Genomic DNA, 22,080 nt, shown 5'->3' with positions numbered 1-22,080 from the left:
CAGCCGGAAGTTGAGGAACTTGATGAGGTTCTGATTCCAGAGCAGATACTGGCACATAAAGAAAGAAAGGTACGAGGTAAAGTTTCCCGTCGCTATCTTGTGAAGTTCAAGAACTATTCACTGATGGATGCGAAGTGGATGGAGGAAGGTGACTTAACAGATTCACCTCAGGTTTTGCAGCTTTATCTCGATGCCTTTGAGTTAGAGCCGACTCTTATTGTGGCTCATTCAGGTTCAGCAGAGCATGGGTCTGGAGCATTACCTGATGCTCAAGAGGGGGGTAGCACCTCCACTCCCTTGATACAGACAGGCTCAGATGACATCTAGAGGTCGCTTGGTGCAGTTTTTATCTAACCCGAAGGTACTGAGGCTGACAGTACATCTGTTTATGGGACTTCTATGATATATGTGTACTAGTCACATGAGATTTTTGTGGATATGTATGGTTCACAGTGGTATACAACTCGGACTATTACTATGCCATTGGTTTGCAGTGAATGATGATATATATGTATGGCTTAGAGAGATTGGGACGCTGATCTTGCCATATTGTATATTTCACTTTGGATATTTTGATGCATCACCAGAATGCAATCGAGGACGCTTGCCATTTTTCAAGAGGGGGGTATGTCATGGCCCTGTGAAAATGGAGCAGTACAAGTGTGGGCACGGTGGTTGTAGAGTCAGAATATTTTATGATTCACATGGGGGGTGCCCGGACAGAGTTTAAGATGTGTGGACATCCCTAGGTGTGAAGGGGGGAACTAAAAACATTAAACTTTAATGTTTAATAAAGTTTGCCCCTAGGCCTTAGTGGCCCTAGGAACTTATTAAAGTTTGGGGCCCTAGGGATTATTTTGGGGAGGAGTGTTTCTCTCTCCTCTCTCTCTCTCTTCCCTTTTTGGGAGTCGTGGAGCAAAAGTGGAAGAGCCTTCATGCGCATGTTCACAAGCGTGGAAAAGCACAAGAGAAGGGAGGCGGCTGCTGTTTTTCTGTGTACTGCTGCTGTTTTTCTTCTGCATGAACAGTTGCACTTCCCACGTGTGCAGTCCGTACAGTGCAAGTACAGGTGGCTGCTGATTTCTGCTGCAAGCGTTGTGTTCCCTCTGCTGGATACTCTGCGCACAGGCCCTGTACAGGCTGTACCAGCAAGTACACAGTCCGTACCATACTGTACGACTGCCGTACAGTGTACGGACAGCCAGGTACAGCAAGTACAGTTGCTGCAGGCTGCTGCAGGTGGCGCAAACAGGTGCTGGACAGACTGTATACTCTGATTCAGGCAGGTACAAGAGTGGACAGCCGGCTGTTTGTGCAAGTACAACTCCTGGCACGTATCCCGAGGCGGTACAGACGGGTACAGTGCTGATTTTCAGATCTGTATTTTCAAGGATAGCATAAGAGTGAACATCAAGAGGAGGATACAGGCAAGTACAAGCACATATGTGAAGCAGGGTTGTGGATACAAGTGCCTGCAAGTACAAATTGGTGCTGTTGCTTCCTCCAGTGCTGTTTCACGAGCTGAACTTGGTAAGCTCTGTTTCTGTTCATCTATCTCTCTTTCTATTGCTTGATGTCTGTTGCAGATATGTGTTATCTGGCCCCTTGTGAGAGGAGGGGTATGGCAGATTGACAAGGGTTGAGACAGAGTTTGGACAGCACATGTATGTTTGAGCTGAGAAGATGTATCATGCACTTGAGCTATGCCAGATGTATGCCCATGGCTGGCCTGCGTAGTGATCTTGGCTGATCAGAGGGAGGCACAGTGTGTTGTTTGAAGACACAGATCTGTGTGCATAGATCCTCTGTGCTGAGAAGGATTTGTGGGCCGTCAGATTGGACTTACAGGTGTAAACTCTTGGCTGGTCTTTGTGTTGTACTCAGCCATTCATTTTATTATAATTGAATAAAGAAATACCGCAAGGGGCGCCAAGCTTTGGGGCCAACAGGTGTCGCTGTGTTTTCAGATTTGGGCACTCTAGCTCCAATCTGTGTTTTGTTTCTCATCTAGACTACAAGTGGACGGGTGATTGCTCCTACCGCACTCTGGTTTCTATCAGAGGCCGGTTTCAATCGGCCACCACATTTTTCTTTCCTGGGGTATGCACAATCTGAAAATGAAACATGAAAAGAAAATTTGCCATTCTCATCTGCTTCTCTGAAAGCTTGGTTTGAGATAGAAAGTATCTCAAGCTTTGATGATCTGTCTTGACTACAAATTCAGCCCCAAGAAGGTAGTGTTTCCAAATCTTTAAGGCGTGAATTACAGCCAAGAGCTCTTTCTCATAGATATCCATATGAAGCTCAGCATCATGCAAACGACGGCTCTCGTATGCAACTGCATGCCCTTCTTGGTTTAGGACAGCTCCTATGCAATCACCACAAGCATCACATTCAACCACGAATGACTTGTGCAAGTCAGGAACAATCAATACTGGACCACATATGATCGCATGCTTGAGCTGCAAGAAAGCATCCTGTTCCTTTGAAGTCCATTTGAAAGCAGTTTTCTTCTTTGTGAGATCATGTAGAGGAGTGGTAATCATAGCAAAATGCCTTATGAAACGCCTGTAGTACGAACATAATCCCAGAAAACTACGTACTTGATGTACGTTTTGCAATTCGGGCCAATTCCGAATGGTCTCTATCTTTGCAGGATCCATTGTAACTCCATCTTTGGATACAATATGACCCAGATAATGAATCTCTGAAAGGAAAAACTCACTTTTCTTGGCATTGACGAAAAGTTTATGCTTCCGCAACTCTTCGAAGACTGTGACCAAATGAGTTCTGTGTTCCTGCTCATTCTTGGAGAAAACCAAGATATCATCAAAGAAGACTCCTGTAAACTTGCTATGGGATCGGAATATCCTATCCATCATACGATTAAAAGTAGCAGGAGCATTGGTGAGACCAAAAGGCATTACCAAGAATTCATATAATCTGAAGGCTGTCCTGAATGCAGTCTTATGGACATCTTGTGGCACCACGCGTATCTGGTGATAACCACTCTTCAAATCAAGTCTGCTAAAGCAAGCTGAGCCACCAAGCTTATCCAAGATATCATCAATACGTGGAATAGGAAATCTGTTCTTGATGGTAAGCTTGTTCAAAGCTCTATAGTCTACACACATACGGAATGATCCGTCCTTCTTTTGAACAAGAAGCACAGGAGAGCAGTAAGGTGAGGAACTGGGCTGAACCAAACCTTTCTCTAAAAGCTCGTTTACCTGCTTCATGATTTCTTCTTGTTGTGCAGCACTCACTCGGTATGCGGGTTTGTTAGGAGGAGAACTACCTGGCACAAGATCTATACGGTGATCTTCGGGCCTTTGGGGAGGTAATTCACCTGGCAACGAGTCAGCAAAACAGTCGTTGAATGCATTAAGAAAATTCAACCTATCATTAGACATAGCATCCACATTTTGACGATTTGGCACAAGACTATCACGCACAAAAACCAAGTACGCTGAAAGACTCTTTTTCATTGCTTTATTAATTTGGATGTGTGATACAACTGGGATGGAATCCCCTTCTTTGCCAGCATCAATAAAATGCATGCGGCCTTTATGCATAAAAGAAATCATATTGGACTTGTAGTCTTTGCGGGGCTCAAGCCTATGGTGCCACGGCTTGCCCAACAATACATCACATCCATTCAGTGGAGCAACTAGGAAATGCTCATTGTCAAGGTAGCCCTGTATATGGATGCGCAACTTCCCTATCAAAGGGGTAACCTGCACCTCTTTACCAATAAATGCAGCTTCGGCTTCAATCTGAGGTCCCATGTTTTCAACCTCAATATCCAATGCAGCTGCCATTTGCATAGAGATGAAATTGTCAGTTGCACAGTCATCAAACATGAAGAGTGCGGGCTGATCCTTGATTTGCCCCCAAGCCTTGCAAACCATTCGCTCTTTGCATCATGACCTGTATGTCCTTGCACATTAGGAATTGCATGTACATTAGCTTTGGTGTGCTTGTCCTCGTGCTTTGATTTGCGATCTCGGCATTGCCGAAACATGTGGTCTTTGCTACCACAAGAAAAGCATTTTCCATCCTTGGCATATTGCTCTCTTTGTTCCGTGGTTAAGCCGAATTTGTTCTTCCTTGGGCCCTGTTCTTTAGATGTGTTATTTTCAGCTTTACCACCCTTGTAAGGCTCCCGGAAGTTCTTTTTAGGTGGCTGTCCACCCTTTTGCTGATTTGGGACAGCCTTGTCTTTTCCCTTGGAACCTCCTTGATCCTGCTTAATCTTGAGCACCAATTGCTCCGTAGCAAGAGCAGAAGCTGTGAGTTGTTGCAACGTATGTTTCGGGTGCAATTCAATGCCCGAACGGTATGCTGGTTGCAGTCCAGAACGAAACTTCCTCTTTCTTTCATCCTCAGTGATTAGCATGAAGGGAGTCACTTCCAGCAACACTTTCCAGAATTTGTTAACATACTGTTGCACACTTTCATTGTCTCTTTGTTCCAGCCTGTCCCACTTTTGAGTGAGAGTTTGCTCTGCATTGGGTGGCAAGAACTGAGCATAAAATCTATCCTTGAATTTTTTGCAAGTGGAAATGGGATCCTTGGTGATCTTTTCAGTGATCCACCAATGGGCAGCATTCCCTTTCAAAAACATGCTAGCATGTCGCACCTTTGACTTTTCTGTGAAATCCTCATCGCTAAAAGCAATGTCGAACTGTGCCACAAATGCTAACACCTTAGAAGCATCATGTTCACCATGAAAAGCATCAAATTTAACAGATTTGTCACCTGCTTTGAATTCCTTGAGCTTCCTGGCATGAGGCTCATGGTCTTCTCTTTTTCTTTTCCCCTTATCCAATGGGGCAGCCCTGTCTGCATGGGCTCCATGGGCCGTCATAGAAGTTTCATGGGGCACGGTGGCATGTGCTCCACGAACCCGAAACTCAGATGCATGTGACTTACCTGCATATGGCAATGTCTCTCCATGAGACAACTCAGAAGGCAAAATTTTTCTGGAAGCAGACCTGTCACCATGAGATACATGTCTAGCATGCATGTGACTTTCATGCCCTCCATGAGCACTGGCATACATATATCTGTCAGGCTTAGTGCCTTGGGGAGAAGATGCATGTCGAGAGGTGACAGTCACCTCTTCCTTTTGCATAAAAGATTTCAGCCTCTGGGATGCGGGATCTCCATGCTTCAAACGAGGTGGATTTCTGAATTTCAGCTCTCCGTCATCCCCCTCTTTGATATCACCTTTGCGAAGGAGATAGGCAAGTGCCAACTCCCTTGGTTTCTTGCCCACTTCGCGAGCCATTGATTCGAAAGTTACATCTACCATAGCATCAGCCTTCCTGGCTTCAATAGCACTTTGTAGATGGGGATCTTCATGCAAAAACTTTAACTCTTGCTCTTGAGCCTGCAAAAGTTTTCTCATATGTTCCATTTCAGCCCTCATAGCATCAGGCTCTTGTTCAAGCATAACTGTCTTTCCTGGAGACAGTTGACCCTTTGATTCACTATCAATAACCCTTTCTAGGGGCTTGTGTCTACCTCGCAGGGCATCAGACCCACGAGAGGCACTAGATGGACCCCTCGAATTTGGCACTTCCAAAGGGTTGCCTTGGCTGTCCATTGTGTTTTAAGTTTGCTAAAAGCGGGATGTCCAATACACAGGTTCGTTTCCCTACTAGGAAGAGGGAAACAACCGTGCTCTGATACCAATGAAACCGATCCCGTCAAGTGGGAAAAACTCCGTTGGACACCCACACGCTTAATAGCACAACTTTAAAACCACAAATTTGAAATGGACAACTTAATACAACTTGAAATTTTAATGAAATGAAATGGAAAGATGGACACCAGCACTGGGGCCGGAACGGGCCGACCCCCCCCTCAATATATGATATATTTATTGGGAGTATTTAATAAATACAATGCTCCATGGGTTCCAAGAACTAGATAATGTCCATGTACATATGAAAACAGTACCAAACAAATAGGCTCGAAGTCGAATTTCAATGTAGAAGCTCGAAGCAGTACGACCACTAGTGTGGTCCAATCTCTATGGTCCTGTGCTTTCACTGGACTCCGCGGAGAGCGCCTCACTGGTGTTCCGAGACCACGCACAAACAGGCGCTCTCGTACTAACGCCTAGCTCTCCCGATCTCAGCACCTTTGGACCGAGGTTCGCCAATATAGCTTGGACAACCCGGCACCGAACGGGTGTTGGCCGAGCGGGATGAATCCCTTACCAGATTTAAACATAAAATACTTTACTTAAATCTGAAATTCACTTGTAGATGGTTGATAGAAAACCAATACTTGTGGTGTTTGTGTAGAATATGAAGCCACCCTTGTTGAAGAAACAGTTGCCTCGTGTAGAACCATCAAGACAAGCACCACCACAAAGGGTACAGCCGCCTGCTGTGAGAGAAGAAGCATCCACTTGCAAGGGAGGAGATGCCTGGCCGCAGTGTGGAGGAGCCCAAACAGAGTTGCCTGAGGGCAGTGTTCTACTGGCCGGAACACAAGCGCATAGCCCCAGCCGTCTGTAGGGGCATGCGTAGCTTGGAGAGGTGCAGCCGGTAGAGGATGGGCAGCTTGCAGGTACTGTCGCCAGGGGGAGTAGCTGCCTGTAGGAAGGGAGATGAAAGGGATAGTTTGCTGGTGAAGACGTGCAGCCTGCAGGAGAGCTCACGCAGAGGAGAGGGCAGCGCCACCTGCTGGTGTACTGTCGCCTGGGGAAGTAGCCGCCTGCAGTCAGTGCTGGCTGGCAATACAGGCGCAACCAGCAACAGTGTATACAGTCGCTATTGGAGGTGACAGCCGCCTGCAGTAAAGCAGGCGCAACCAGCCAACAGTGTATACAGTCGCTATTGGAGGTGACAGCCGCCTGTAGTAAAGCAGGCGCAACCAGCAACAGTGTATACAGTCGCTATTGGAGGTGACAGCCGCCTGGAAGAGAGTATGCGCAGCAGTACAGTGGGAGATGGCAGCCGCCTGCAGCAAGTTCAGTCGCCAGCAGAGATGGGAAGAGTCGCCGGTTGTCTCACGTAAGGTGGAAGCGATTCATGCCCACGCTTGAAAGAGAGAGCCCTTTTTTTTAATAAAATAAAAGTGGAGTTTACTCCACGCTTGCATGTGGGTGGGGAGTTTGGGTAGGTGACCATGCCCACCCCCACACTCACTTAAGTGGGGCTCCCCACCTTGGCCCCTAAGTGGGTGCCCAAAGGGGGTGCCCACATTTAAGTGAATGTGAACACCTAACCTTATAAAATAAAAGGTTAGAATATGAAACATTAAAACAATATGTGTGACATACTTACCACCTGTTCACATGCACCAAAAATCGTCAGAATACAGAGCAGACTTCACGACTCACTGGCAGGCGTCCCCGCGCAGTAAGTAACACGTCAAGTAGGCAAACACACAAATACATGTCATGCGAAAACAATTTCAAACATGCAAAATATGGGTGCATGTGCAAATAGTAACATGGACATATCTCCCGTTCATGGAACAAGTACAAAATATCTGTCGGCACAAAACTGGCACGACATAAAAACATAAAAACCTGGTCTTCCTATGGAGTGATAGTCCCATAGGTAAGACACAGTTCCAGGCACGAGTCTCCCTATGGTGTGACAGTCCCATAGGCAAAACACGGCACGAAGACTGGCTCTTCCATGGCGTGACAATCCCATGGGTCGAACACAGTCCAGGTCATACATGGGTGGCACTGGTCTAGCTCCCGTCCATACGACACCATCCTGCTAACACACGGGTGGCACCAGTCTGGCTCCCGTCCATGTCAGCAAAATATTGGCCTCTTCACATGAGACACCGGCCTGGCCTCAAGTGAACGAGACGCAAAAACTGGAGATGGACCAAATGGTCGGCCAATTGGTGACAGTTTCCTTCAGTTTCCAGCCTTAAAGTACAATGGCAGACTCGTATATAGAGCTTTTCTTGCAAAGTAATAGAGCTTTCAGTTTCCAGCCTTCAAGTACAATGGCAGACTCGTATATAGAGCTTTTCTTGCAAAGTAATAGAATACAGCAGTAGTTTAGGTTTCTGTGTATGCTTGTGTTTGATCTAAGTCATCTCTGTTACATAATTTATCAAGATGCCTGTTGTAAATAGAAATGCCATCACTTTGATTTTGGTGTGTGCAGATTGCGTCTTGGGTGACGGTCATTGTGCTGACAAGCATGACATCCTATATGTACCTATCTGCTCATGGAGAAAGCTCATTGGCTGCAACACAGCCAGTATACTATCTGCTCCAACTCCATTTATTTATTTGAGAGAAAACATGCATGTTGTTTCTATGAACTGTGGCTAGATTAACAGAAATCAGGTGTGGCCAATGTGTTGTGAATTAGTAGGCGGGGTGAGTGGGTGGGCTGGCATGCTGCTTACTATTTGCCATCATCTGGTGATTGTGGGTTCAGGTACTTCTTTACAGTGTTCTACCTCTTATCATGGTTCTTCCAGTTGACATATTTTATGTTTCAGCTCGCATTTTCTTCCTTCGAACTCTTGTTCGGCTTCTTTTCCCTCTCCAGGTGTGAATTTGGCTGCCAATACTTTTGTCCAGAAGTTAGTCTTGTACTCTGTTGCAACGTGGTCTAATGAAATCTTGTAATGTCTTTGCAGCCAATATCATTTGCAGACTTTTTTGTGGCGGATGTCCTCACGTCCATGGCTAAAGTAAGAGCTAACTTTTTGGGTTTTCAGTTGTTCTAGCCTACAATAATGAGCTAGATTACACTATCCTTGGACTGAATCCTCTTCTTTCCACAAACCAAACCAAACCAACCCCCCCCCTCCACACCAAAAACAAAAAAGAAAAAAAAAAGAGACGACAAATACAAAATCACAGCTGAAAGCTGGAGATCCTCATCATAGAGTGTAAGATAGCCGCAGCCAATAAGGGGCGTGGTGATGCCAAGAAAGTGCAGAGGGAGGCAATGAGAAGATGATCTCGTGATCCCACTCTCATGAAGATAGTGCACTTTGCTTGCACTGATCTGGACGGGCCTTGTATAGGAGCCCAAGTGGCCATAAGAGTGTGGATGATATCTCCTGAAATATTACAATGCACTAGGTGTCATAAATCTGAATGCCCTCAATCACCTCTGTGCATCTGGCTTTTAATATATGTCAGGCTGTGATGCTGGCCTTAATCTCCCAAATGGTGTCAAGCCTCCCCAAGGGTGATGTGTAGTGTGATCGAGGAATATAATGTAGTGTGCACTTCTAGACCAGTCCTATGTCAATCATAATGCCAGTGTCATGGTCGTCGCCCTCAATGAAAATCTGTGGTTGAGACTGAGCAAGCCAAGCAATAGAGCTGCAAGTAATGTAGATTGCCTCTCCTCAATCCGCCTATAAGTTAAGCTATAGGGCTCTAGATCCTCTGAGCAACTTTGCAGCCCCAAATAGAATGTTGTATAGTCTCAAAAGCTATCAAACATCTAGGGCAAGGTGGGTCCGCACCAAAGATAGCTCTCCATTGATTAACAAGAAGTCCGCCATGTCAAAACAGCCAGAAGAAATGTGATATCTGGTTCCTCCCATAAGTGTGCCAAAGTCAATGCCATAATCTGTGCTGACTAAATGGAGTAATCCCAATGCTTTCCCAGTGTATCCAGAGGGTTAGGAATCCTCTGAATCTGCCCAAGTAGCAACAATCTAGCATTCTGTACAGTGTAACCAACGAAAGGCAAACTCTTCAAAGGGTTATCTGCATCAATCCATTCCCACTCACCAAGATCCCAATGAAGAAATTTATTGGGCATCTACCATACAACCAAAGGCACCAAGATCCTTGAGTCACAGAATCACGGAGGGGGTCAATAGACCAATGCCTCCGTGAGCGACCCACCACTCTCACAGGACAGATGACAATGTCGGGAATAAACTCCCGAGTAATGCATCTCATCAATCTCCATTGTGCCAGCATAGTGTAGAATACACAATCTCCCTCGTGATCCTGATCTGGCATCGCTATTACCTAAGGCGGTACAAGTGTCTTGGAGAAAGCGCCCAGCTTTTTAGAGTGATACTCTTCATGGAATGTGCTGGTAAGCCACTCATGAGAGATGCTCTGTCAATCTGTTTAATCCTCCTGGCGTAGTGTAGAATACACAATCTCCCTCCTGATCCTAATCTGGCATGGTTAGCACCTATAGTGGTACACGTGTCTTGGAGAAAGCACCCAGCTTTTTAGGTGATACTCATCATGGAATGTGCTGGTAAGCCTCTCATGAGAGATGCTCCGTCAATCTGTTCAATCCTCCTGTGACTCCCTCTGAGATGCTGAGTGGAGGCCTCTCTTTGATCCGTAGGAAGACTTTGAAGAATCTTCCAAAATCCAACTGTCTGTGGGCACTGCATGTAACTAGAAGCAGCTAGGGGACAACCAAAGTCATCTCTAATAATATCATTCCACATGATGGGCTGTCTGTCTACCTCTTCCTCTGATCTTAGAAGCCTCTGCCTCAAGAGAGGTGTTCCATGCACTGATCTTGATGGTGGTAACGCACAACAGGGCCTTCTTTATACCTTTATGTGGCGAGAATTTTTAGCATCCAATTTAGAGAGTAGAGAGAGAGAAGAGAATGAGAATGAAGAAGACGACACAATATGCCAACTGTCTGTGGGCATCTGTCCTAGCCTGGTCACTGCATATAACTAGAAGCACCTAGGGACAACCAAAGTCATCTCTAATAAGATCATTCCACATGATGGGCTGTCTGTCTACCTCTTCCTTTGATCTTGGAAGCCTTTGCCTCAAGAGAGGTGTTGCATGCATTGAGTTTGATTGTGGTAATGCACAACAGGGCCTTCTTTATACCTTTATGTGGTGAGAATCTTTAGCATCGAATTTAGAGAGTAGAGAGAGAGAAGAGAATGAGAATGAAGAAGACGACACAGTATTGGGTCCCAAATACCCATTGAAGGCGCATCCCCGACCTCCCCCCCCCTGCCCCCTTCCCCCTTTACAGTGCTCGAGTAAACACGCAACATGAATGCCCAACGCAAGGACGAGGAAGACCATACGTCGGCTGAGCATCCACCAAATCCAAGGCTCTGCTGAAGACTCTTCGGGCCACTGATGCAAGTCCAGATAGCTGTAGGACTGCACATATGCTGGCTGAATGTTGAAGAGGATCTTCCTTGGTTGCCTGGAGTCGATTGGATGACTATCTGGTGTTTGAACTTTGCTGAATACCTGAATAACTTGTATGGGACTGAAGCGCATGCTTTTATATGCTCATATGCTGCTGGTCAGCTAGCATAAGCTGTCGGCCAGCAGCACATGGACAAATCATAGCATTTAATGCTATTAAAAATGTTGCGCAAGGAATAAAATATTGTTTAATGCTGCCCGACTGCTTTATTGCAACCCGACTGCATGATGAGCACTTTTTATGTTGGCCGACCACTACTTGTAAGCATTGATGCTGGCCGACATCTACTTGGGAGCCTTCAAAGCTAGTCGACTGCTGGTAGGAGCAAAGTAAGGCAGCCGACTGGCTGCCTAGGCCATAGTCACATGAAACGGGAAACAGAACAAGAACGACAAGGCTATCGGAAATGGAAACAACTTAATCTTGGAAATGGAAACGGATAAGAAACGGCTTCTTGGAAACAACATAGTTATATTTTGTATGCAACCTTAAGAGTTTCATCAAGAAACAGCACAAAGGAAACGAGAAACGGGTGATATTGGAAACGGAGTTTACCGATCCGATAGGCCGCGAAACGGAGTTTCCTTGTGACTATGGCCTAGGCCCCTCCTCCAAGGCCTAGATGAAGCCCATGGATGATCTTACTAATTTCTACATGCTTGCTAATGCCTAACCTAATGCTAAGACTGACTTCTACATGCACTATCTGATGAATTCTCCAAGTGGGTTAAGAGGACTGACACTTGACTAACCTCTAAGGCTCAGAGATTAACCTACGTAGCTCGTGCCTGACTGTCCCTGGACTGAGGGCTCACAATGAGGTCACGGCATACGACAAATATTCCTATAAAAAGGTACTACTTTTGTACAAATGTGGCACTTATGATCACGCCAGTATGTCACTGTGTATCCCAGTGCAGGGTGCTCATGATGTTCCCTCCTGCTTAACTTGGCGGCCAGGGCTTCCAAGTGTCCGCCAACAGCTGGTGATACTCTTGAAAGAACTCTTCATCTAGCCATATTGCTTCATGGGTTTCCTGGTCTTTAAACTTTGTGTAAAATTGTCGTATTCTTCGACCGGATCCATGCTTCCATCTGTGGAGGAGAATTTGCTCTAGCTCTATGACTTCAACTTCGTCGATCATATCTGGTTGTTGCTGTTCTGATATATCCTGCAGTGCTAGACCTACATATGGCTTCAACCAAGAAACATGAAAGACATTGTGCATGGTTTAACTTTTCGACAACTTTAACTTTAAAGAGACATCACTTAACTTCTGAATGACTGGAAATGGGTCGAAACTTCGGAATGAAAGTTTGGAACAACACTTGTTCACTTGCTTTAGCCGTTGTTTCATGATGCGGAGATATACCCAATCCCCTTCCTTAAAGTTGACATCTCTCTTAGATTTGTTTGCTTGGCGGGTATATGCTTCCTGAGCCTTGGCAAGGCACTCCTTAACTGACTCCATGATTTTCGAGAATATCTTGGTGGTTTTGTTGGCCTCAAGAAATGGTGACACCTATCTCGTCAAAAGAGATGAGAACTGGCGACTACATGCTGCCTCATATGGCGTCCGGTCAATACTCGATGAGTGAGTATCATTTAGGATTGCGTGAACCAAAGGAAGATATTGTTCCCATTTTGATTGTTGGTCATGGTAGTATGATTTGAGAACGTCAAATGCCAATTGATTGGAATGCGTTGAACAATTGCAACTTAGTCTCAAAATTGTCAATCAATGCTTTCTAAAAATGGGACGTAAATTTGGGATCTCTATCTGATGTGATAGTCCATGGCAAACCACCAATGGGATACTAGAACCGAATGAACAAGCGAGCTATGTCCTCGGCTGTGGCTGTTTGCTTGCATGGAATGAGTATGCAAAACTTACTGAATCTGTCCACAATTGTCATACATTGTGTGTTTCTAGATCTAGCTGAGGCGGGAAGAGGACATATGAAGTCCATAATGATGTCATGAAAGGCTCCTCAGGAAAAGGTAAAGGTTGAAGTAACCCTGCCTGTTTTGTATGAGGAACTTGCACCTTTTGACATATGTGACACGATTGGACGTGTTGGTAGATATCCCGTCGCATGTTAGGCCAATAGAATGACCTCTCTAACTTCTCCAAGTACTATTGATACCCCTATGACCTCCAACAAGAGAATCATGGGCATCATGGAGAAGGTCTTGACACTTTTCTTTGAGTACACAAAGACCTTTCTCGAAAAACAACCAACCATCGTGTATACTATAGTAGCGTGGTTTTGAATTGAGGCGAACTGATATTGAGTCCCAAACTCTTCCGAATCCGGATACTGTGCCTTCGTGCCTTCACATTGTCCAAGTCTTTGTTTTGAATTTCCAGCACAGTGGACTCTTGCATTGTCTTGATTGCGCCTTTTCGACTAAGAGTGTCGGCAACGGGGTGGTTTTTGCTAGGGACGTATTCAATCATTCCCCCAAATTATTGGAACAATTGACTCCATGTGGACTGCATGTCACTCCATTGGGCACTGGGCATGGTTTGCAACCATTTAAGTGCTTGGTGATCTGTCCTAACTATGAAGTCCCTCCCGTATAAGACAACATAACAAAAAGAACTAACACTAATCCCTAGGTAAATGTAGATATGTATGTACTATGGATCATCATTGTCATCCTCATCATGGAGGATCACCATCCTCATTATCATCATGGAGAGATAAAGAAAGAAAGAAAGAAAGTTATATTGAATGTCTTCAAAAGGCCTAGTGGGTCTATGAGACCAAAAGTACAAAGAAAACAAAGACTAGAGCTATGAACTGGGAATGTCAAATCCGAGCCATATGATACAAAGTGGGACCATCATGATCTATGGAGCTAACCCCCTGGTAGGAGGAGGGGGCCATCAAGGATATCGAGCATGGGGTTAGCATGTAGAAGGCTATGTAGTTCCATCGGGCATGGGAAGGTGGCTTTGTGCCTCTCCAAGATCTCCTCAAGCTTGGGCTGATGTCTGTGTTGCTGGTGAGGTCTAGGGAGTCTGGGACATAGCGCTCACTGTAGAGTCGTGGCGTGGTCTAGAGTCGCACCAAAATGGGGCTTGGCAGGGGGTCAGGCACTCCAGAATATGTGGTTTGTTGGGGTTGTGGGGTATGTCATCCATGGCTGGTGTGGTGTCCTCTCGTGGTTAGAAGAACTGAGTGATGGTCTCCTGGGGCCGGGGTGGATGTCTCGCACGGGGTCTCGACTCCCTAATCAGTGAGTCTCTGTCGCGATGAAGCTCTAGTAGGAAGAGGCTTAGGCACCGCTAATCTAGATAATCCATGATCGTGGATAAGGGTCCAAACCCCTCTCTCAAGAGACAGTGGAACCTCCCTCAAATCTCATAATATACGTTGCACCTGCATATGAAGTGCTCCCTGACTCGACCTCCCACCGGCACAAAGTGCATATCCTCTCTGCACGAGGTATCTCCATGGCTCTCCCTGTCTCTATTCTCAGGCAGTGTGATGATACCCGCATTTGGCCCATTGGAATCCGCATGGCATGTGATATGTATGTGTCAAGATATCTGGTCCTCAGTATGAAACCATCCTTTGTAAACCTCATGAAAGTTTCCATGTAGTACTGCCGTTTGTGTGAGAGTGGCTCATGTGTTGTGATCGAGGTATCTTGTATGTATAGTCCCAATAAATCGTATGTGATCACCAGGTTCCTGTCATCCTGAGAGAGCCTAATGAATGGGGAGTTCGAGTGGGGGGAGGCGATCCATCCTGAGTCCTTGTGTCGTGTACCAGGTGCATATTTGGTTATAGGGGCATGACACTGATCCTGTGAATGTATGTATGTGCCTCTACTACCATGGGTGCTGCAGCAAACTTTGCCAGGATAATATCTGTGGGACCGATGGTTTGTTGTGTATTATATGGGAGAGCATCATACCTGAGGCCTCTCTATCTTTGGCCATTTGGCCGCTGTAAGATCAAGTGCCCAAAGGGGGGCTCCATGCATCAATGCTAGAGTGACCAAGGTGTCAAATAGCCACATCTTGGTCCTCGGCTCCTGGAAATGGGCCTGGAAGCACTGTCTCTCCATGGGAGCGAGAGAAGCATACCCTCGCATTAGTCTAACCTCTGTACCATGGCTCATCGAGAAGACTGGTCCAGTAAAAGTGACTCCCAAGTACACATATGAGTGCAATCTCCACTAGGCTGCCCATATGGGTGAAACTCAGTGGAGATGTGAAAAGAGGGGATGTGTGGAAGACCATAACCTTGGTTTTCCAAAGGTGTACCGTGACATCTCGTTGTGCACAAAAGTCTTGTAATGTGTCATGATGCCTGTGGAGAATCTGCAATAAGCACAATGTCATCTGCATAAAGTAGTATGGATACAAGGATGCTTCCTAGTGATACGCCTCCTCCCCTTCCTCTATCAATGAAGGCCGAAATCTCGTTGATGTAGAGGCCAAAGAGAGTGGGAGATAGTGGGCATCCTTGCTTTACTCCGATATCTCCTTGGATAATCCTCCTAGGCATCTCACCTGCCCTACAACCGACTCATATAATGCCATGATTCCCCCGATCTGATGGTGGGAAGGCGGCTGCGGGGCAGATGTGTAGAGGGTGGTTGCGAGCTGTGTGGTGAGCTCATCAAGTGGGGTGTGGGGGTTGAGGTCAGAGGGTGCGGTAAATGTGGTTGGAGTATATGGGAGAGGTCTCTTTGGTGAAGTGGTATCTCGGGTGGCGGTGGTGCGGCAGAACAGGGGGCTGGGTGGTGTACTCGCAAAGGCTAGGTTTGCATGGTCGGCTATGAAAATAGGGTAAGGTGAGATGGTTATGTCCGGGATGAAGAGCCCATCAGGTAGTCCACTGTACTGGCTCCATGTGCGAAGGGGTAGCGTGCGAAAGAGATGGAGTTGGGCCATTGGGCTAAGCCATGTAGATGGCTAGTCCATGAGGCCAGGAAATGCTTCCCATAGGTGCGGGTCGTTGTTTTCTGTGTGATGTACGCTCGAGGTCTGTGCCCTCAATGTCGATCTCTTGGTACATGGGGTCATAGAGAAAAAGGAAGAAAGTTATATTAACGTCTTCAAAAGGCCCAAAGGGTCTATGAGACCAAAATGATGTGTACATAGTGTCCATGAAATCTCGTCATGGATGAAATAAGAAAAAGCAACAGTAAACTAAAACTGAAAACTGAAAGTTAAGATCTTACACTGACTCCTGAGATTATACAAGATGAAAAAATCTAGATCCTACTATGCTAGGTATAGGGTACAATAAGTGATGGGATATGAGAGAGAGAACGAAAGTTATATTTACGTCTTACAAGGGCCCGATGGGCCTATGAGACAAAAGATGATTACAAGTATCATGGAAAACTAAAACAAAACTGAAACTGAAACTAGAAACTAGAAACCTAGTAACTGAAGCTAAGTGCTAGGTAAATGCACAGATGAAACAGGGGAGCATGCTATAAAGTATACAAGAATGATCATAATGCACTCTATCCCAAATCTATGGAAGGGAGGGGTCCATGGAGGAGATCCATCATCAGGTAGAAGAGGGTGGCCGCAAGATCTGAAATAGTGAAGAGAGGCTGAGTAGAAAAGGCCTCCATCGTGTGTCGGTGATGTGTAAGGATCACATCGATTTGGTCCTGATGGACTGGTGGTGGTTGTGGTCTAGGGGGTCGAGGTCGTCTTGCAGCTCGGAGCACTATGGCTCGTGGTAGAGTAACCCCTATGCTCTTGGATATTGTCCTGGTCTGAGCATGTTGGGGCTGGAAGAAGTTGGTGATCCTGAGCTGGGCTGAACTAGCTTGTGAGGTCTGTGCTTTGAGGAGGCTCTCTCTGTGTCGTCATAGCTCCAACAAGAAAAAGCCCATGCATCTCTGGTGTGGCTAATAGGACTGAACCTCTCTCTAAAAAGGCAATGGTATCTTCCTCTAATCTCATAGTAGACTGAGCATCGGCATACATAATGCTTCTCAGACTCCACCTCTCTGCTGCATAATCTGCAAATCCTGTCCTCCCTGGGTATCTTCATTCAGCATCGGCATACATAATGTTCCTCAGATTCCATAGTAGACTGAGCATCTGCACATATAATGCTCCTCAGACTCTGCCTCTCTGCTGCATAATCTGCAAATCCTGTCCTTCCTGGGTCCTTGCTGCTCTGGCAGCCTCAATCTCTAGGGAATGGGATGAAACTTGGAGCTGACAAATGGTGATCCTCATGGCATTGCAGGCTCAATCTCTAGGGAATGGGATGAAACTTGGAGCTGACCAATGGCAATCCTCATGGCATGAGACATAAAGATATCAGATGTGACAAAGCTCAAAGAGAGAGAGGAGATGTTGGACGAATCAATGATGATTAGATTGAGAGATCCTAGCCTTCACCAAGTACATTGGTTTATAGCCTTGAGGTTCATCTACCTCATAGGCTCACATTTATCCACCCTATATACGAGTGGATTCACACACACATACATGCTAACACTCATAGGGAGTGTTCACATACATCGACACACACAAGGCTCTGAAACCCAACAAACCCCCCTTCAGAGCGAAGGGGGAGATGCTTGAGAAGACCTTCAATATCCATGGTGATTTGGGCTCTAAAGTGCAACATGTGATACAAAAGACCAAAGTGTGCCAAGACCTGAAACCCTCCCATCATGACTGATAGAAGAGCTTGACTACACATGACTGCCTACATCAGTCTACCCAAAGACAATCCCCTAGCTCTAAGTAGGGATAAGTGGAAAAATGGAGCCTTTTATAGAAACAAGGTTTACAACACACAAACAAGGATTATTTATCATATTCTAGGGAACTATGTAGGCACAGAGCCTTTGACTCATGCAAAATGTCGTAATCTTCCTTATCAAGAGAAGGATTTGCCATCGCTGTGAGGACTTTCTCAGGTGCATACATCTTCATCATCTTCTTCTTCTTCTGCCACTAGATTTGCATGCTCTTCAGCTTGTTTTGGCCATCCGTCTGAAGAACCTATCTTCTGAGTGTCCATGCTTTTTGCAATGAGTACCCTTTCTGGTCCTGCTTGGTTTGCTTTTGCCTTTCATCTTGGAGATAAAGGCTTTTTCATCTACTTCAACCACATCTTGCTCCTTTGAGACGCCGATCCCCATCTATGATGACAGCAATCATCTCGTCATATGTCATTTCCCGAGCCACTCTGAATATGGGAAGTGTCTCTACATACTTAGGGATTTCTTCAATGTCGGATAGAAGAACCACCTTTAAGGCATCTTCGTCTACTTGCACTTTTAGGGCAGCGAGTTGTTGAAGGACTGAACCTAGATTGCTTAGATGTTCTTGCAGAGTTTGAGATTCTTTCATTTTCATGCTAAAGAATTTCTATATGAGAAAACCCCCATTTTTTAATGTTTGCAGAAGCTTCAATTTGGCCAATTTTCCTCGTTTTTTGAAAGCCCCGAATTTTTGTAATTGCAAGAGCTCAAATGTTATGATTTCTATCTGGTTTTGAAAAGCCCAGCAGGTGCTACTGACGTGACATTTTGCAGGTGCTGCTAGCTGAGGCGAATAGTGCAATAGGCAGAGGCAGAGTTGAGTGGCGCTGTAGGTGGTGCAGCAGTAGGAGCAGAAGGCAGCCACAACAGGGGTGGCTGCAGATGGTCATTTGTGGGCGGCAACGAGCAGAGAAAGTGTCAGCAATGCAGGTCTCGAGGCAGCAGGCACTGTGCGAGGCACGGAGCAGCATCGCCAGATTTCTTGCCCCCCCCCCCCCCCCCCCCCAGCCCCCCCCCCCGCGGTGTGCCTCCCTCCTCCTAGAGGGCCAGGTGGAGCGGAGCAGGAGTAGCACTGGTGAAGGTAGCTTACTGGGTAGTAGAGGCGTCGGTCGAGTGGAGCGGAGCAGGAGTAGCACTGGTGAAGGTAGCTTACTGGGAAGTAGAGGCGTCGGTCAAGTGGAGTGGAGCAAGAAGACTGGTGGCAGCAGCGGTTGGGCTGGCACTAGAGCCACCACATGGGCAGAGGAAAGATGGCAAAGCACCGACACAGATGGATCAATCGGCAGGTGGGCGAGGCGGCTATGCTGAGGAACGTAGATTGAAGCATCGGGAGGCAGACAAAAGAAAACATACAATCTAATGGTGGCATCAAAAAAGTAAATGTAGAGAAGATAATCTAACTTGGTTCACCCATGCTCTGATACCAATTGACAGTAGTAGGGTTGCAGGATCAGGCTAAGCTCAGACCTAATGGGCATATGAGACCTAAGCGATACAATAATGTCCATGGCATATCTGATCATGGAACAGAAAATAAATTAGAACAAATCAAAACTATCTTACTGGAGTAATACAAAACTGTCAATGGAAAGCTCATCATGGAATACCAGGAACATGGAACATGAGAGGAGCATCAGTCTCCAATAGATATAGTATACCACTCTCTAGTATATCAAGCATAGGGCTAATGAATATGGCCGAGAGGAACATGCGACGACCGGAGAGTAGCCACAAGAATTGCCACTTCCAACACCCTCCTTCAATTTGAGCACCTTGATCAATAGAGGCTAGGGCCGCCCAGGACCACACAAGCTCAAGCTTTGATACCAGGTCAAAGTCATACAACAGCAGCACGCACACCGCCCGCTCAAGAATGCACTAGCCACATTCCAGAGGATGATTCATGAAATCTTGTACAAGGTCCCTTCCTGCTCGAGCTTTGCAGACACAAGGATACTTTCTTGAGAGAGCTTTGGCTCCAACCACCCCAACCCCTCCCTCGCCAACCAACCATCACCAACTTCCTCTAGACCTAGTATTGGAGTTGGCAATTCTTGTAGCTATTCTCGGGTTGTCGCATGATTGGAAGTAGTGGATTATCCCATATGCTAGAGCATGGGAAGTCAAAGAGCCATATATAGGGTGTGGTGGCACCTTGTCATAGATATCTCCTCTGGCAGGTTTTTGGGGGGAGCAACGGCTGGGAGATGGAAGCCCAGGCCACCGAGGTTGCCTAGGGGTCCAAATGGCATTCATTTGAAGCAAATGCTCACAATTCTGTTAAAGGCTGTTTTTTCCTTGTCCTTCGTGGCCATCCGAACTTGATTGTACCCATTGAATCCATTTAGAAATGAGTATATCTCATGTCTTGCCACAGCAACCAGCAAGGAATCTGTAAAAGGAAGAGAAAATGGATAAAAGCAATTATAGCTACATTGAGTTTTCTGTAGTTTATATGGACTCCAAGCTTCCCATTCGTTTTCGGGACTAACTATTGGTGATAGCCATTCTGCTTTGTCCACAGGATCCAACTCTTAGCAACTTGTCTATTTTTTCCTTGACTTGCTTTGTACAGTTTGGATTCATCTTGTATCTGCTTTGTCTGATAGCAATTGCGTTGTCCTTCAGATTGATCTTATATTGATAAAGCTTGGGTCAATTCCTTTCTTGTCTGTATAACTCCATGCAAACACATCCTTATATGAAGTAAACAATTTTTGCAGTTCTTCCTTCAAATTCTGACTCAGTTTGGCAGTGACTATGACTATGGGTGGCTTCTGATTATCACTGAGATTAATCTCTGTCAATGCATCTTTTGGCACTTCGACATTGTTTTGTCCTGCTCTGATGACAGATCCTCATGCCATCCCCCAGTGTCTTCAGTTTCTCCTTCTATACTTTCTGGAGTAGGCAGCTTTTTCAGTTGTATTGTCAAGATCTCTGGATCATACCTCCGGATGATCCGTTCCACATCCACTTTAAATAATGAGAGCAAGTCTGGGTTCTCCCTCAGGATGTGCTCTTCCTCATCATCCTCTACTCCTTCCAAGTTGTTTAATCCTTCTGCATGTAGAGATTCAACTTGTCCTTGGCTGCCCACCACTGACACTCTTGACTTTCCATTTTCCTTAATCCAATCTGTTTCCCAGTTGTGCTTGATCTTACCGCTCTTACGTCACGGCCTTCCAACAGCATGGGGTAAGCTCTCGATATCTTTGTCATCTTCAACACAATGAATACCACAGGGATCACGCATCATGCTATCTCAATCTCTTCTCCTCGGACCATACTTGCAAAAAACGCGTTTCTTTGCTTTGAAACCTGTGAAATGTTTTGAAGCGAAATGTTTCTAAGAAACCTCAAAAGCTCTTGGCAAGGGAGGTTTTGAAAAAAGAAACTTTTTTTTTTCACATTTTTAAAAACTTTTTTTTTCCCTTTAGTAGCAACTTGAGTGCCCATAGGCCCTCTCCGTCTCCTCTTCCTCTCCCTCCTTTTCTTCTTCTTCTCTTTCCTCCCTTCTTCACTTCCTCCCCTTTTCCCCTTTTCCTTTTTCAAGGGACCAAAAAAAATCAAAACCATGAAACGTTTCTTGTGACTGCTTTGGACAATGCAGAAACCGTGAAACGTTTCTTGTGACTGCTTTGGACAATGCAGATTGGCCGGACTCTTCTCTAGTTGGCCATCCGGATTCCGGACTTGGAATGGGATTGGTTGCATTGCTACGATTCCCAACTTTGTGGGTAGGCTATCTGACAATATGTTGACAGCATACCCTCTATCTAGGATTACTTGGGACACCGATTGCCCTCTTATCCTGACTATACTGCTATGTTGCAGTGCTGCATTTTGTCCACACTCGTGCAGTCCATGTCAGGGGCTCTAGCACCAAAGCTTGGCAATTCCACCAGCTTCTCTGTGGGCACTATTTTCTGGTCTGTTGCACCAATGAGCTTTATTATGCTTCCCATAACTCATATCCTGCTCCACTTTCATTAATTCATGTTCTTGACTTCTTGTCTTTCTTGCTTGGCTCTCCTTGCGCCTTTTGTTGTTCTTTTCCCTGTCCGTTTTGTGTCAGGATTCCATTCATGTCTTGCTCCTCGTTCACATTCAGATTTTCTTGCAAGCTTTCTT

General features: G+C 45.8%; 1 protein-coding gene across 1 annotated transcript in view; it reads left to right on the top strand.

The window, feature by feature from the left end:
* LOC147627876 (EXS (ERD1/XPR1/SYG1) family protein) overlaps positions 1-22,080 on the top strand; it is a 48,238-nt gene that overhangs the window by 15,153 nt on the left and 11,005 nt on the right. The window contains exons 4-6 of the mRNA XM_086814851.1: positions 8,154-8,249; positions 8,433-8,546; positions 8,638-8,691. Of these exons, the coding sequence (XP_086670977.1) occupies positions 8,154-8,249; positions 8,433-8,546; positions 8,638-8,691 (264 nt within the window). The remainder of the gene's footprint in view (positions 1-8,153; positions 8,250-8,432; positions 8,547-8,637; positions 8,692-22,080) is intronic.

Source organism: Cibotium barometz, chromosome 20, assembly GCF_041138505.1.
Source record: "Cibotium barometz isolate CiBa-2024 chromosome 20, ASM4113850v1, whole genome shotgun sequence".
Lineage (NCBI taxonomy): Eukaryota > Viridiplantae > Streptophyta > Polypodiopsida > Cyatheales > Cibotiaceae > Cibotium > Cibotium barometz.
This window is presented reverse-complemented; position numbering and strand designations above follow the sequence as displayed.